This window comes from Falco naumanni, chromosome 3 (assembly GCF_017639655.2).
Source record: "Falco naumanni isolate bFalNau1 chromosome 3, bFalNau1.pat, whole genome shotgun sequence".
Lineage (NCBI taxonomy): Eukaryota > Metazoa > Chordata > Aves > Falconiformes > Falconidae > Falco > Falco naumanni.
In genome coordinates this window covers 11,455,315-11,471,572 of record NC_054056.1, presented here as the reverse complement: position 1 = coordinate 11,471,572, position 16,258 = coordinate 11,455,315, and the positions used below count along the sequence as shown (strand labels likewise).

The following is a 16,258-nucleotide window of genomic DNA, read 5'->3' as shown; positions in this document are numbered from 1 at the left end:
CCCAATATATTTTTCCAACAGGGGGAGGGGGGCGCCCAGCTTTCAATCAAAAGGAAGCCAAGCCTAGTAATGAATAATAACATCTTAAAAAAAAAAAAAAAAAAAAAAGGAAAAAAAAAAAAACAGGCGGCGAGCCCGTGGCTGCGCGGCGCGTTGGGATGCTGCGGGCTCTTATTGGTCCCTCGGCCCCGCCGTGGTACCCCCTTCCCCGGCCGCGGATAAAAGAAAGGAGCTGGAGCCTATCACAGCTCGCTCGTCCTCCCCACGGCCCCAACTTCAGGCTTTAACAACTTCCAAACCCTCCATCTGACACCCCTCGCCCCCCCCGGCCACTACTACCCCCCCTTCCCCATCAGCAGCATCCCTTAAGCGACAGGCACCAACCACTTTAAAAAAAAAAAAAAAAAAAAAAAAAAACACCACAAGAAAAAAAACCAAACGCAACAACAAAATAAGGGGGGAAACTCGGCTCCCCACGCCCCCCCTCCCCCCCCCCCCCAGCCCTAAGCCCAGCCCAGCACCGAGGCAACTTTGGATGTGTCTGCTTCTCCCGGCAGTCTGGGTTACATTCCTCCGGAGCGCCCGCTCAGGCCGGTTGTGACATAGCCCTAAAACTTTAAGAGGAATTTCTGGTGGGTGATCCCCCCCTTTACCCACCCACCCCTTTTTTTTTTTTTTTTTTTTTTCTTCTTCTTCTCTTGGAGCAAAGATTTCTCCCTTGTTTTGCAGCCGCGGGCTGGAAGAGAGAAGCACTTCGGCTCTGAGGAGACACATCCCCGCAGCCCCCCCGCGCCGCCCCCCCCCCGGCTCTCCCGGGGCCAAGGGGTGCCCCCCGGTTCGGACCGGACCCTCTCTGCTGCCCCGACCCCCACACACACCATGGCAGCTCTGCCCGGGACGGTGCCTCGGATGATGCGCCCGGCTCCGGGGCAAAACTACCCTCGCACAGGCTTCCCCTTGGAAGGTAGGTGGGAAAGCACCCCTCTTCCCTGCTCCTTCGCCAGCACCCCGGGATAACCCGGGAGGGGACGGGATGGGCTGCCGGGGGTGGGGGATGCAGCTAAACTTTGCAGCCGGGCGGGGTTCCCGATCTGAGCATCCAACTTCTCGCTAATGTTTAGCCCCTTCCCTTCCCGCTGTAGCGGCTGCCTCCCGCGAAATTACCGGGCTTCGCCTTTTTTTATTATTATTTTTTCCCCCTATTTAAAGTCATTCCAGGCATCCCGCAGATTTTGGGGGCAAATTCTCATGGTTTAGGTTGCTTTTTAGGCTTGGGGTTGGGTTTTTTTGGGGGGTGGTGTTTGTTGTTTTGTTTTTTTTTTTAAACCCGCAAGTGTCCCGATGCTTTAATCTCCCCGAAAAGGTGGGGAAAACCAACCCAACTCATTTATTTCAACTTTTCTGCGGGAAAATAAGGGGAAAAACCCTCTAAACGGGGGGTATTTCCAGCTGCGGCCAGCCGAGATGTCCTTGGCCGGGACTGGCGAGGGGAGAGGGGGGGGACTTTGTAGCTGTCACCTCGCTAAGTGTCATCCCCACCTCGCAGCGCATCAACTTCCCCCGTCATCTGCTTTTTTTTTTTTTTTTTCCTTTGTGTTACGGAGTTATTATTTCTAGGCACACACCACAAAAAAAAGGCAAAATTAGAGCAGGACCCCTCTCCCCGCATTTATTAAACAGGAAAATTTCATCCTGACCGTGATCAAGTGGCGAAACTCAAACCTGTGGAAAACCACGCAGGCTGCAAAACATACAAGCTGGGGGGATTTGTTGAAGTGCTTTTCTGTAGCAAATGAAGTAAAACAGACGGCAAGGGAAAGGATCAAAGGATTACAACAATATTTGCACAACATGACTGGGAATAATGAAAAGAGAGAGCGGCCGGCGGTTTTAGTACCTCTTGAATGTAAAATTGGCCACTCGAGTGTTATCTGTCGATAATGATATATCCAGGGAGTGCTGGCCAAGTGACTTGGAATTAGTGGTGCATGATTCTTGTTAAATCGCGAGGCAATTTCTGGAATCGACTTTTCTTTGTATAAAGAGAAAAATCACCCCCCTCGCCTTCCCTGTCCCTCGCCCCCTCCAGCCTTTCTGCAAATTACCCAGCTGAGTTCTCCCCCCCGCCCCGCCTTTTTTTTTTTTTTTTTTTCAATTTCCAGCCTGTGAAATCGCATTAATCTGCAAGATCTACATTGCGAGATATTAAACAAATTGGGGAGGGGGGTTAGGGAGCCGCTGGTCCCCGCTCCGGGCGGGGATGCGCTTTGCAAGGTGTCTGGGAAGCGGCGCTTGCTCCGCACCTCCCCAAGCCCCTTAACAAAACCCACCAAAACCACTACCACCGCCACCACCACAACAACAACCAAACCTAAACTAAAAAAGCCCCTCGAGGGTATTTAAAAAGCTATTTCCAAAAGTTTGTTGGGAAGCAGATAGCTCCGTAATTTGAAGCAAGCGGAGCGCGCTTCTGGGGGAAATGGGAAGTTTGGGGGGGGCTTTGCCATGCGGGTTTAAATCTTCCCTTATTTAAAAGGTCGGGTATGAATTAAAATATAGGTGTGAAATGCCAAAAATATAGGGATAGAGACGTAGCGGCCACCTCGGAGAGCGGGGTGACGGGCGTGTGGGTCACGGGCTGATTTTATTTTCCATCTATCGCTGGGAAAAGTCTTCCCCGTGCTGCCGGGACAAACACCCGAGGGAATGGGCAAGAGGTTTCTCCCTTCTTCTAAACTTTCAAATACCGGGAGAGGTGCTGAAGATGTGGGGAGGGCTGTGCCCCGTTTTGCTGGATTTTCCTTTCTTTTAACTTTTTTTTTCCCCTTGTTGGGTGTTTTTTTTTTTTTTTTTTGTTGGGTTGTTTTGGTTTGTTTTTTTTTTTTTTTTTTTTTTTTTTTTTTCCCCTTGCTCTCCAGTTTCCACCCCGCTGGGCCAGGGCAGGGTGAACCAGCTCGGCGGGGTGTTCATCAACGGTCGGCCGCTGCCCAACCACATCCGTCACAAGATCGTGGAGATGGCTCACCACGGGATCCGGCCCTGCGTGATCTCCCGGCAGCTGCGGGTCTCCCACGGCTGCGTCTCCAAAATCCTCTGCAGGTACCAGGAGACGGGCTCCATCCGTCCCGGAGCCATCGGAGGCAGCAAGCCCAGGGTGAGTGCAATGCGGGAGCTGAGCTAAACCATCTCCTGATGTTAAAAAAATGAAATATTTCTTTGCGGGGGTGGGGAGTGTATTAAGATTTTCAAATGGGTACGCAGGGAAAAACGGGGAGGAGGGGAAAGGGCTTTAATAAAGCTGCAATTTTCAGGCTCGGATGGGTAGAAACCAGTGCCGAGTTGAAGGCTATGAATACATTAAAGTGATTTTTTTTTCTCCTGTGCAACAAGTGGCGCGCGTTCAAGCATTTGCTTCGGCCCCGGTGTGTGGGGAGGAGGCGAGCCGGGATGTTTTGGGGAATAATAAATCCCTGGGTGTATATAACCTCACTAAAAATAGCGTCCCCTGCACCCCCTCCCTGCCTCCTTCTGCCCCTGGGGCTCAGGATAAGTCCATCCTGGGTGATCTCTTTGGCCCCCAGAGGGTCTACTTTTAGGATGGCCAACATTTGGGAAAGGAGGGCCTTTCCCCAGCTTAATTTTCCTCCTTTTCCCCCTTCCAGATACTTATTCTCAACCCCAAAACTAGCAGCCAGGGCAAGGCGGGTTGCACTGAGCTGAACATCTTTTCTTTTTCAATTAAAAGCGCTTTTTTTTTTCTCTCTCCCCTCTCTCTGCACACGCGGGCACACACCGGTGTCCCTTGATCACAAAAGCAGGTTGCAACTCCCGACGTAGAGAAGAAAATCGAGGAATACAAACGGGAAAATCCTGGGATGTTTAGCTGGGAGATCAGAGACAGGCTCCTGAAGGATGGGCACTGCGACCGGAGCACCGTGCCCTCAGGTGAGAAGGCAGCTTGGCCAGAAGGACACCCTGATACCCATAGGAACACGGAGGGAAATTATTATCGCCACCAAAAATGTTTCCAGAGGCTACAACCATCCTCTCAGCCTCTGCTTTGATAAGGGAGGAGGGGGAAAAACCCACCTCAAGCAAACCCACAGCAGCAAATAAACAGCAGGTGAGGGGGTGTTGTGCCCTGGCCGCGCTGCGGTCTGCTGGAAAAACACACACAAACAAACCAATTTTCCCAACTTATTCCAACTCCCTTGAAAGCCGGGTTCTCCTGATACAGAGGGAGCCGGCATGCAGGCAGACCCCAGCTCCGGCGTTAACAGGGGACCCTGGTTGCCCTGCTGGGACTTGCTTCCTCAGTGAGGGCTGCAAAGTGGCGTTTCCATCGGCCAGGGATCCCCATCACCCGAGGAAAGATACCCCGTACCCCAATACTGGGCCTGCGAGGGTGTGCTTAGGGTCTGCTGAGCTCTTTAGGTCCCAGCTGTGAGTTCCTCTCTGTTTTGGGGGGGCTTAGACTCCTCTGTAGGGCACCTCTCCCCCAAATCAGGACAGGGCCCATGTCTGAATCCAGGCTGTGAGGTTCTGTCTGGGACTGGGGTGGCAGGTGGGTATCAGGGGGCCCTTTCCCTGTTACAAAGACGGTGGTAACCCTGGGGGTGCACACTCTGGGGTGTCCCACCGGCTGTGATGCTCCCTGGGGTGTTGCACACAACCAGGTGCCGCTTGTGCCAAGCGTCTCAAGGGGACGGCGACAAGTGCGTCCAACTTTGGGCATCCACCTTGGCACCTGAGTGAGCTCAGGGATGTTTTGGAAGGCACAGAGGACCAGGCAGGTGTGTACCCCTGGGAAAAGGGGGTGCGGGTGCCCTTCGTGCATGTGTGAGGCCTCATGCCCAAGTCGTGTGGCCCCAGCTTGGGTTTTCCTGGCCAGCTCCCACCTTGCCTTCCCAGGCAGCTTATACTTGCCTTTTTGTCTTTGACTGTCTGAGGTTTAGTGAGTTCGATTAGCCGTGTGCTACGCATCAAATTCGGGAAGAAAGAGGAAGAGGAGGATTGTGACAAGAAGGAGGAAGATGGAGAGAAGAAGGCCAAGCACAGCATAGACGGCATCCTGGGTGACAAAGGTAAAGGTGGCTGTGCATGCCCCAGGGCTGGGCTGGAGGGGACATTTGGGAGAGGGGACGTGTCCCTCCCTACCAAGAGTAAGATGGGATGGCTCCAGAGCCTCTTGCATTTGTCCTTTTGGAAAATGAGTGATGGCAGAGCGGAGGGTGTGATGCAGGGCCCTGGGAGGGGACGGTGGTACCCAGCCCTGCGGGCTGAGGATGCTTTCCCAGGAGGAAGGGTTGTTGGTGTTTTGCTCTGGATCAATTATTTATAAAGGGGGAAAGGAGATGGCAGGGGCGAGGCATCTCTGATTCCTAAATGAATTTGTTAAACAGATTTCTCTCCTGCTCTCTAAGTGGTCCCCTGAAACACGGGCTGACAGTTGACCGATTTGGCCAATCAATATCAATTAGAGAAGCTGAGATCGGCGCTGCGCTGGGGCTGCCGCAGAGCCACCGGCGCTGGGGAGGTGCAGAGGGGAGGTAGGGGATCCTTGGATCAGAGGAAATGGGGGGTCTGCACCCCTAAATAGAAGCTGGGTAAACAAATCTGGCTTTTGTGATGAAAGGCTTAAGGCCAGGCCGGCGGTGGGGGAGAGCGAGGGCCCTGTTATCGTCTCCCACAGTTGGCACTTCCATCTCATGGGAGGAAAAATTAAACTTTTTAAAGCTCCTGTGCTGGAAATGTGGGGTGGGGGATGAGGCATGGCCGGAGCCAGCCATTGTGGCACTTGTAATTTGATTTTTGGCAAGTTCAGTGGAGGTCGAAGTTCCCTTTCCCGCCCCCCCCCCCAAAAAAAAAAAAAAGCTGGGGGGAGAAAGGTGGTATTTTTAGGAGGCATAATTGAGGTTTATCAATGAGTGTGTTTGCAAAGAAGGGGAAGTTTTGAGCAATGGGAGGGAGGAGCTGCTGTATCAGCCTGGGCAGAAAATTATTTCCTCGTGTCGCAGAGCTCAGCGCTTCTTTTGGTGGGGAAATGGCAATTATCCAAGTCTTGGGGACAGACATCAGGAAATTGGGGGTTGCTATTTTTCTCCAAAATTGATGGTAAAATGGCGATGGTCCGGGCCTGTCAGGGTTCTGTCAATTGGTGTTTTGGGGGATTTGCGATATCGTCAGTGTCGGGCCAAGAGGGACAGGGTGAGAGGTATTTTCCACATGGAGAGGGTCTCCAGCCCAGGGGTGGGAAGCAGGGAGGGATTGCTCATAAAGTTTCTCAATAGCTACAAAGTTTTCCTCATTTTGGGAAGGCCTGGGTGAGTGGGGAAATACTAAAGTGGGGGGAATTTGGGGCAAGAAAAAACTTCTCCGTGTCACCATCAAACGTTACTGGGAGTTTTAAATGAAGGTGCACAAAAGGGGTTTCTTTAAGGATCTGATCCTTTTTTTTTTTCCAACCTTGAAGATGAACTTCACTTACAAAGACCTTCAAGTCTATTGAAGCTTTATAAGTAAAAGATTCCTGACCACAAAAGCAAACAGTAGAAGAAGGGGGGGGGGGGGGGGGGGGGAAGAGAGGAAAAAAAAAAAGGGGGGGGAGAGAAAGGTGGGGGAAAAGGGGGGAAAAACCCTAGGCTGCCTTAAAAATGGAGTAAAGGGATGGGGGAGGGAGGGCTTGTCTATTCTCATTCAAAATTCTGCAAGGAGGAGAAAAAGTTTGGACAAAGGGCCAAGGAAGGGAAGAAAGGGAGATAAATTATTCAAAACTCCCTGCTGTTAGATAGTTTTGTAATATTATAGGACCGTCTGTTGGAAAAAGGATAGCCGTTGGACGTTGCAAAATGTTGCTTGTGATTTGGAAACAGGCGATGCTCATTTGCAAATCGGGGCTATTGTGTCCGCGAAAAGCTCCCCCCCATCACTTTGGGGTGTTTTTAATTGGGGGGGGGTGGGTGGTGGTGGTGTTTGTCGGATTTTTGGGTTTAAGATTTATTTTATTAGAATCTCACCGCTTGAAAAAAAAATTTTTTTAAACTGCTGATTTATTATTTTTTTCCCTTGTCCGTGCGTGTTTTTCCCATCACCACCCCCAGAAAAGAGTGAAGGAGCCGGAGGCTTTTGATTCATTAATAACATGCAGAAGTGCGTGTTAATAAGCAAAACAAAACGCTCTCTTCTTCCTCCATGGGTAATATCGCGGACAAATAAACCACGAGCCCCCATTTCTTTATGAAACCAGCTCGGTTTGAATCGAGGGCTAATTTGGGCAAATTCCTGATGCCGGAGCCCGCGGAGCGCCGCGGTACCCCCGAGCACGCAGGCTCCGCTCCCTCTCCCATCCCTTGAGATAAATCCCCATTTATCAGTCGTTATTATTTTTTTTTTCCTCCCCCGCAATCGCGCCTTGAGTCTGTAGACTGCGGAGAAATCACCCCAAAAAGGCTCCGATTTGGGGGTTTGGCGGGGGTAGCATCAGGCGTAGAAGCGGCGAGTTGGCAGCGGGTTGGGTCCTGCGCCGCGATCCCCCAGATAAAATGCGATTAAAAAATAACCATTCATTTTTTAAAAATTTACTGCCGTCAATGTATATATTTTCGCGTCCGGAAAAGTTTTAATGGCCCTATTAAGGTAATTGATGATTCAACTTGTAAAAGACTCGGAGGCGGTGAGTGTACATTGTATATTTTTCATTTTAATTTCCCCCCTCCCCCTCCCCCGGAAAATAATAGTCTTTAGCGATTTATTCTCCCCCTGCCCCCCCAGTCCTACCGATTTTCCTGGTCTGCAATGAAATAAAAATACTAACGCGCTTCTGACACTTGTTCTCTAGCTCTGTTTTTACGGAGTGGGTTTGAGTTTTGTTTGGGGGGTTGTTGTTTTGTTTCTTTTATAACGCGTTTTTATTATTATTACGGATGGGAGGGAGAGGGGGGAAACTTTGTTTTGGCCTTTTTGCTCTTGACAAACGCCTTTGCTCCATTTGCGGGTTCTCCTTGCGGGGAGCCGGAGGAAGACAGCCCTAAATGCTCTCTCTTTTTAAGTGTTAAAGAAAGCTTCCACCCTGCGCCTGTTTCTTTCTATCGTCTGCTTGGCATTTAATAATGTTAAGACTTATTAGAGCTGGTAATGAAAACTGTGGCTGTTGAATAGGGAGCTGTGTTGGAGAAGGGTGTAATAGCTCCAAGGCATGCTAAGAAATGTATTTATCCCCAATCAGTACTCACTCTCTGAGTTCCCAGCACAAACGTTAAGTTGAAGGGTTTTAAGGCAGATTAAATTGAGCCTTTATTTCTTTGCACTTTCATCTTTAAACGGCTCACTCCAGCTAGCCCTGGGCATATATTCATGAGGCTTCACTTTATTTTTTTTTTATTTTTTTTTATCCTTGTTAAGACGGAGTTGTTATTATTTTTGGTTGTTGTTATTTATTATGACTGGTGGGGTTTATTAGGGAGGGTCATGCGCGGGTGATGCGCTGTTCTCCCACACCCCGCAGATCCCAGGTGCTGGGTGGGGATGGGGGGTCCTTTGGGCAACTCCAAACCTAAGGGGGTGCTGGGGAAGGTGCTCAGCGCTTCGTGCGGGAGGGGCGGGGGCGAGGCCTCATCCTGGCGGGGTATTAATTGCAACCAGACGCGGGTGAAGGGGAGGGGGGACGGTGTGTGTCGGTGGGGTTATGGGGAAGGCGAAGGGAGGAGAGGGAAGTTCGGCAGCTCGCGTGTCACGCCACGGTCACGGGTGGGGGCAGCCGGTCCTGCGCCCTGTACCGCTTCGGGATGCAGAGCAGGATGCCGGTGAAGGATGCTCAGGGCTTGGGCGGTGCTGGCAGGGTACCGAGGAGGGGGGGCCCAGCGGGTTATGTCTGGAATGAAAACAGAGATTTTAAATTAATTTATTTCTCTGAACTCCTCTTGATTGCACGGACTTTCTCCCAACGATCGATTTTTGCTTCGATACCCACCCTCGCCCCGTGGCAGCGTGGAAAATAATGCATAGGGTGGGGAAAGCCGGGAGGGAAAGGCGAGGATGGAGGATGTGTGTGTGTGTATTTTTATGGAGGTGGGAAAGGCGTACAGGTGCGAGCAGCAGTGGGGGGGGGGCTGTTCGGACCCTTGGAGGTGATAACAATTTAATTTGGTAGCAGCCGCTGCTGCTTATATAGGGGTTTGGCGGGGAGGGAGCTGTTTGGACTGGGTGTGCAAGGTCCTGCCAAATTTAATTAGGCTCGGAGAAGGGCTAGGGGGAAAGAGGGGGGACCCCCACACACCTGGAAAGGGGCTTTGTTTCCCAAGCTGGGGGTGCGGGGGTGGGAAGAGGGGATATGGAGTCAATTTATCAGCAAACAATCTGCATTGATTTAAAACCAACAAGCGCTTTCTCTGTAAATGTATGTTTAGAAGGGAGATGGGGGGGGGGGGGGGGGGGGCGAGAATAGACACTTCATCAAATCAAGGGATTACGAAAGGTTGGCAATCTAATCAAACAGAGACCAGGCGGGATTTGTGAGTGTTGCGAGTGGGATCAGCTCTAATAATGGGGGGCAGGAAAGAGATAGGGTAGTGTCAAGCAATTCATTGGCTTTAGGCTGAGTTATTCTGTGCATATTTCAGGGAGAGAGAAGAGGGAAAAGGAGAAGAGAGGAAAAAAAAAGGCAGGGAGAGGGAGAAGGAAGGGGGGGCTGGATGTGAGCACACACGGAGCTTACATGTCACAAAAAAAGCTGAGACAAATGAGGTACAACAATAAACACAGATAACAATTACAAAGGCAAACAGTGGCTTTTGGGAACAAGTAGCTGCAGAACCTGGTCTACATAAACAAAGTAGGCAAATGTTTGCAAGATAAACTCCTTCCTAAATCAAGTGTGACGGGAAGGAGAGAAGAGAGGAGGAGAGATAAGGTTGGAAGGGGGAATAAACGAGTATAATCTAATACAAGACGTTTTAAAAAACAAACTTAAGACAAGGATGCGGGGAGAGAGGTTCAATTATACAGTAGGAAGTGAAATAATATAAGGGAGATGTTTGTGATCCAGGATTTGTTTGGGTTTTTTTCCTTTTCTACATCGCCCCCCCTCTTCTTTGGGGGAGAAGAATAGGTTCAATTACAGAGCGGGGAAAATATAAGGGAAATATTGATATCAGAAGCGCTGGCTGGCAGGTGGGGTGCCCGGGGTTCAGTTCGGTCGGGAAAGGAAATACATTCTAGGCATTATAATCTATAAATTAAAGGTGGATGGTAGATTACATTGTACTGGGAGGGTTAGGAAGTAGATATTTGGCGATGCGGGGGAGATGGATGCCGTGATAGAGAAGGAGAGGAAGGAAACTGGAAGGTCTATTTCTAATCCCAGGCTTCGCCCGTAATTGGGGTAGGAGAGAGGAGGCAGAGATTTAATTAAGCAGCAGGAAGGCCGTGAGAGAAATGTGTGATCCAGGTGTGTGCAGGGGTTGTTCGGAAACAAACAGATCTCCCCAAAAAAGCCTGCTCTTAACCTCCAAATAATTTAAAGAAGTAGTTTAAGGCTGTGTTGGGGCTTATTCTCTTTTATAGAGATATGTATATATGGATCTTTCCAAATGAGAATTGTATATAAGAGGGGAGAGACGTGTCTGCAGTGTGGTTAAAGGAATTAGATATTTACCAGTTTGAAATAAGCCTGGTTATAAAAAAAGGGAGAGAGAGAGAGAGAGACACTGAAAAGATGAGACGGGAGAACACTTCAAACGAATTCATCATCTGGAGTGGTGAAGGGGAGATTTAGAGACAGTATTGGGAAGTTATTTAGATATTAATAACATATTTTCCTGAGGCGTCAGGAGTGCCTCCATACGCACTTTTTTCTCGCAGCTATTTGGCTGGGTGAAATATGGGAGACCCAAATGTTGGGAAGAGATAACACAATCAGCCTAGCCCTGGTCCTGTGACTGCATCATAGCATTAAACCCGGATTAACCTCCCCTTTCTCCCCCTCCCCCTCTCCCCGTCCCCCCCGTCCCCCCCCCCCCCCCCCCCCAAGCCCCCCCGAGAAGCTTTCCAAATTTTTCAGGGGAATTTACATGGCAGGATTTTAAAGCACATATAACACTAGCCTTAAAGCTGTAAGGTACTTACTCGAGCATTAGGGTAAGGCGGGGGGGGAAGTATCTTTCTGAAAATTACGTTTGCTACAAAAGAAATAAGCAAATAAGGGACCCTCTTAAGACCTGAGCTTTGGAGATATTATATATTTATAGAGTCTATTCTTAAATATATATATATATAAAGAAGCCCATTTCAGTCATCTGCCACATTACTCTTCTCTCCACTGCTGGGTTTTGCTTTTTTTTTTTTTTTTTTTTTTTTTTCTTTAATTTATTCTGAACTTCAGTCTGATTTGGGCTCTGGGTAGGTTTTTTTTTTGTTTGTTTGTTTGTTTTTTGGGTTTTTTTGGGTGGGGGAAGAAGCTGGGGGGATCCCAGGCCTGGAGGCAGCGGAAAGCTCCGGGACAGGGAGGGGGAAGCCCTGTGTTCCCGAGTGGGAGCTGCTCCTGCCCAGCCGGGCATCGCTTCCCCCTCCCAGGAGCCTGAAGATGCAGGTGGAGCAAGCAGAGCCCTCGGGGGCTGGATTTTGGGGGGCTCCTGTTCTCCCCCTCCCCTATCAGCCCAGGAAAAAAAAAAGAAATGAAGGAGTTGGGAAGCGCAGGTGCAGCTCGCGGAGGGAGGAGAGGTTGGGGTGGGGATGCGGCTTTGCCGGCGTGCCCTGGGGTGGCAGGTTTGCTGCATCCCCCGCCCCCCCCCCCCTCCCCCGCGGCTCCCAGCTTGTTCCCCCCCCCCAAAAAAAAGCCCTCCTCCTTCCCAGGTCACCCCGACCCGAGGATGGTACCCGCTGGGGAGGGCTCGCCTGTGCGCTCGCACTTTGCATGATCTTGCCACAAAAGAAATTAGATGTCAGCTAATGCGTGTTTATAAAGACATTTGTCACCCGGAGTTGGGGAGAAGTGGGGAAGAGATACGGAGGTGTGGGGGAGGGAGAGGACCGGAATCGGAGCTTTTTTTTTTTTTTTTTTTTTTTTTTTTTTTTAAAGGCAGACTATGAAAGTGCAAGTGATGGTGATAAGATTTTGGAGGTACAGTCTGGGGCTGCCCCCTGCACTGGAGCGGACCTCAGGGCTGTCGGAAGGGAGAGGGAGGATTGCAGCTCCTTGGAGGGGCTGGGAAGGGGGGGAGAAAAAGTAGGTGAGGAAAAGTAGAGGCAGCTTGAGGAAATTGAGAAGCTTATAGTCTTTGATCCTTGGATGCTTTTCCTTATCAGAAACATTTGTGGTGACACCGGTACAAAGGAAGTTCATCATATTACAGACTGCTAGGGCTGCTTGCAGGAATCACTGTCTATTAATTAGCAGGCGCTCTGTCTTGTGGGACATACTAGATCTGAGGCTACATATTACTTGCTTGGATGGCTCTGAGTCCTGTGATGAATTGTTGTAAAGGGCCGTTGCTGTTTATAGGCTCTGCAGGGATAGCCAAGGCAGGGGGGAGGCGGGGAAGGACCCTCGGCTCATTCATGAAATATATCTATATCTATCAATCTATAGCCGGAGATGGGGAGGGAGAGGGGAAGGGGGTCGCTCATTCATGAAGTCTGTGGCTGGGGAGACATCTTAGCTCATCCATTTTGTGCGCGGCTGCGGTCCCGGCCGGGCTGCGCAGCTCTGGGGCTCCCGGAGGGTTTGGGGCTTGAGAGGAGGGAAAGGGCTTTAAAATAAATAGAATAAATAAATTAAAAAAGTTAAAAAACTAGCCAAGTCTTCCTAAAGAGAGGACAAGTGACGCGAGGAGGTCGCGCTGGAAATGGAACGTTTCCCTCCCCTCAACAGCATCCCACCCGAGGGATGCTCCCCTTGCACCTCCACCTGTCAACGTTAAAAAAAAGGGGGGGGGAGGGAAGAGCTGGGGTTCAAAGAGGGGGCTGCCTCTTCTATGGCTGCTCGGCCCCCCGCTGCCTTGTCCCGCTGGAGGTGGGCTGGGAGGAGGCGGGGAGGGCGCGGAGGGATGCTCCGCAGCCCCGAGGGATATTTCGGGGGGGCTCGGAGGAGGCAGGGGAAACACGAACTATTTTTACACCCGCTCCCCCCGCTTCGAGCTGGCTGTCCGCTGCCCCCGGGCTCGCTCCTGCTCTCTGGAAGACGGAGGAAAAACCCTTCTTGGTTTTCACTCTTGTTTTGGGTTTGGTGTCCGTCGTCCCCGTCCGTCCCCCCCCCGCGTTGTTGCTGTTGCTAAAATTGGAAGGCAGCACTCTGCCTGACCCTGGGGAGGGGGCTGAGGGCAGGGCTGCCGGCGGGGCTCCCCTCGGGCGAGGTGGGGGCGGGGGGGGACGACACCCGGCAGCCTTCAGCCTTCACTGCCGCCTTTGTCCGGAGACCCTAAAGACCGCGGATCAAAGTGACCTGGTGGCATCTTTAAAAGAGGGAGAGGGGAAGCGCAGAGCCGGGGGGAGCCACTTATGAAACCGCGGTGCCCAAACCTGGGGGGGGGGGGGGGTGGGGGCGGCTGTGTCCCCAGAAAATGTTATTTCCCTGTTTTCTAAGGGAAGGGGGGAAACCTGCCCCACTGCCGTTTCCACTGGCGTCCAAATCTAGAGTGGAGGAGAAAGTCCGGAGCGCCAGCAATTCTGTAAATTATTTATTTATTTATTTCGTTTCCCATTATGGGGACTAATCGATTTGCATTTTTATTGGGAATTAAAGGAGAGAGAGGAAAGTTGACTCGACAGGATTGCTCAATGAGAAGCTGCTTTTGAGCAACTCCCCTCCGAGTGGAGTTAAAAATATTCGGGTGATTTTCGCATCGCCTAAAGTTAGAAGGGTCCTTAAATAGTCCGTGAAACTTCCCACTGTTAAACAACTTCGTAAAGATTTTTTTTTCTTGTAAAAAAATCATACCAGATCCTCGTCTTGCACTTTAATAAAGATTCACTGGCTGCATTATTTTGCATTTTTAAATGTATAAGCATCTTTAAAAGGAGAGGGGGAAGGTACAAAGGACACTTCGATGTCGAGGGATATTCAGGGGACAGTCATGTTTAAATTCGCTACAATTGTCTCCGGCACATTTGATTGCTTGGAAAAAGAAAGAAACACTGACATGAATAGGAATGGGGGCTGGGGGGGACGGGATTAATAGCCCCCAACCTTTGTATGGTGTAAATTATCCAGAGAGGGCAGATAGCCGGAGCTGCCGGTGATGTTAAAGGACTGTGTATGTATATATATATATATATATACACGTATAGACTCGCGTATTTAGTAAAAGGCTGGCGTTTTGCAGAGGGATTCGTTATTTTTCCGCGCAGTAACTTAATTCTTTTTAAGCACTTTCCCCAGTTGTCGAGAAGATGCTTGTTTGATGCTAAATAGCAGCAAATTGAGCTATTTGAAGCTTTTTTTTTTTTTTTTTTTTTTTTTAGAATGTGAATATTTGGATTGTACCTTGTTGCTCTGTTTCTTTTTCCTGGAGTTTTCCCCTTAATCTCCTTCCAGCCACAAACCCTCCCTTGTGCGTGCGGCTGAATATGCTCGCAGCGGGTAAGCTGCAATTTCCATTCCTGAAACTCCAACATAAGGAGGAGAAAAGTTTGGAGGTTTTAACAAATGTAGGTGGTTGTTGTTGTTGATTTTTAACAAACGAACAAAATAACCCAGATCTTGCCGCCCCCTATTCACTGGAGGAGTGTATGTAAAGAGGGAGAGACGGTACAGCCCCAGATTAAGACGCATCTGAAGGACGAAGGGATCCAAGATTGTTAAATCCAAGTGATATTTTGGGGAAAATTATACATACATATATAAGTATATACATAAAATGTCAAAATCTCCTTGCTTCTCCAGAAAAAATGCTCAAAGGTTAATAGTGCAGAGATGGACAATCTTCCCCGATTCTGCTTGGCAAGAGCGTTTCAGCAAATCTCTGTCAAGGGGGAAAACAGGGTGGTGGTAGTGAGCAGTTGCTAAAGAATAAAATAACTTGAGCGCAGAGCAGAAAGCTGGTTGGGTTTAGAGTTCGGTTGCAAAGAGTCAAGTGTCCCCCGCGGAGAAAAAAAAATATCCCCGTCAACGCCCCCCCGTCAGCAAGGAAACCTCAATATTGGAATTATTTTTTCCCTGCGAGGCAGGGAAGGTAAAAAGAGGAGCCGAAACCTCCGCGGCCTCGCTCCTCTCCCGGCTCTGCGACCTCGTGAGTTTTCTCTCCGATTTTAAACTTTACCCAGGCTGAATTTGATCTTTTTAACTCTTTTACCACCCCCCGCCTCTCTCCCCCCTCCTTTTCTGACGGTATTTTTTTCTCACTCTGTTTTCTCCCCTTAACCTCCTCTCCCTTTTTTTTTTTTTTTTTTTTTTTTTTGTCCGCCTTTCATTTGAAGCGAGGCTTTACAGCTTGCTACACTTTCTAAGTGCATCAATAGCCACTTTAGAAATACAAACAACTTTTAAAGATAAAATAACCAAACCAGAATGGGACTTTCAATGGGGGAATAGTTGTTGTCCTTTACCATGGAGTGTGCAGCCGCCTCTGCCTAATCCAGCTTTCATTTTCACCGACAAATGCCAAGAATCTATATCTGTCTCCCAACCCCTCGGGAGCTTGATTACACGACAAAAGGCTGCCATTATCCGCAGGAGAAAACAGGGAGGGGACACGGGGGCTCGGGCCTCTGAGGATGAGGGCATCTCCAAACTATTGACTTAGTGGATGAAGTCAAGAGCAAACACGCTGAGATCTAAAGGGGGGGGAAGGCGCTGGCGGGGAGGGCGAGGGGGGGGGATGCTCAGGGAAGGAGCAGAGGAAAAGCAGTAGAAAGTGCTTGAAAGTAGCGCGGAAGGGGAAGGAGAGAGTTTGGGGGGGAATTAATCCAGCTGTGGAAAGGTTTTGCTCCCTCCCCACCCCAGAACAGGTTGATCGGGGAAAGCTCCCACTGGCTTGCTGTTATTCCCGACCCCCCCCCTCCCCCCTTCTCTCGTGGTGAGATTTAATTTTTTTAAAAGCTCTTCTCTACCTTCCCCGTGGGAAATTTGGGTCTTTCCTCCCGCTGAGAGGGAATTAAAGGAGGAAAACCCCAAGTCCTGCTTCCCGAGGGCACGGCCGGGATGGTGCGGGGTGTTCCCCCCCCTCCCCCGACCTGCGCATCCTCCCCGGGCTGGGCGCAGGCATCTCTCCCCAGGCTGGGGATACCCCCAAGATATCCCCGCAGAGTTTTTGGTTGGCACAGGGCA

General features: G+C 50.1%; 1 protein-coding gene across 4 annotated transcripts in view; it reads left to right on the top strand.

Moving 5' to 3' along the window:
• Positions 1–879: 879 nt before the first annotated feature.
• The window catches only part of PAX7 (paired box 7), a 100,432-nt gene continuing 85,053 nt past the window's right edge, over positions 880–16,258 (top strand). For 2 of the 4 annotated variants that reach the window (XM_040587178.1, XM_040587175.1), the window contains exons 1-4: positions 880–964; positions 2,919–3,154; positions 3,816–3,945; positions 4,956–5,084. In XM_040587178.1, the coding sequence (XP_040443112.1) occupies positions 880–964; positions 2,919–3,154; positions 3,816–3,945; positions 4,956–5,084 (580 nt within the window). Of the gene's footprint in view, positions 965–2,918; positions 3,155–3,815; positions 3,946–4,949; positions 5,085–16,258 lie in introns of all 4 variants that reach the window. The other 2 variants (XM_040587177.1, XM_040587176.1) reach the window with 2 other exon arrangements.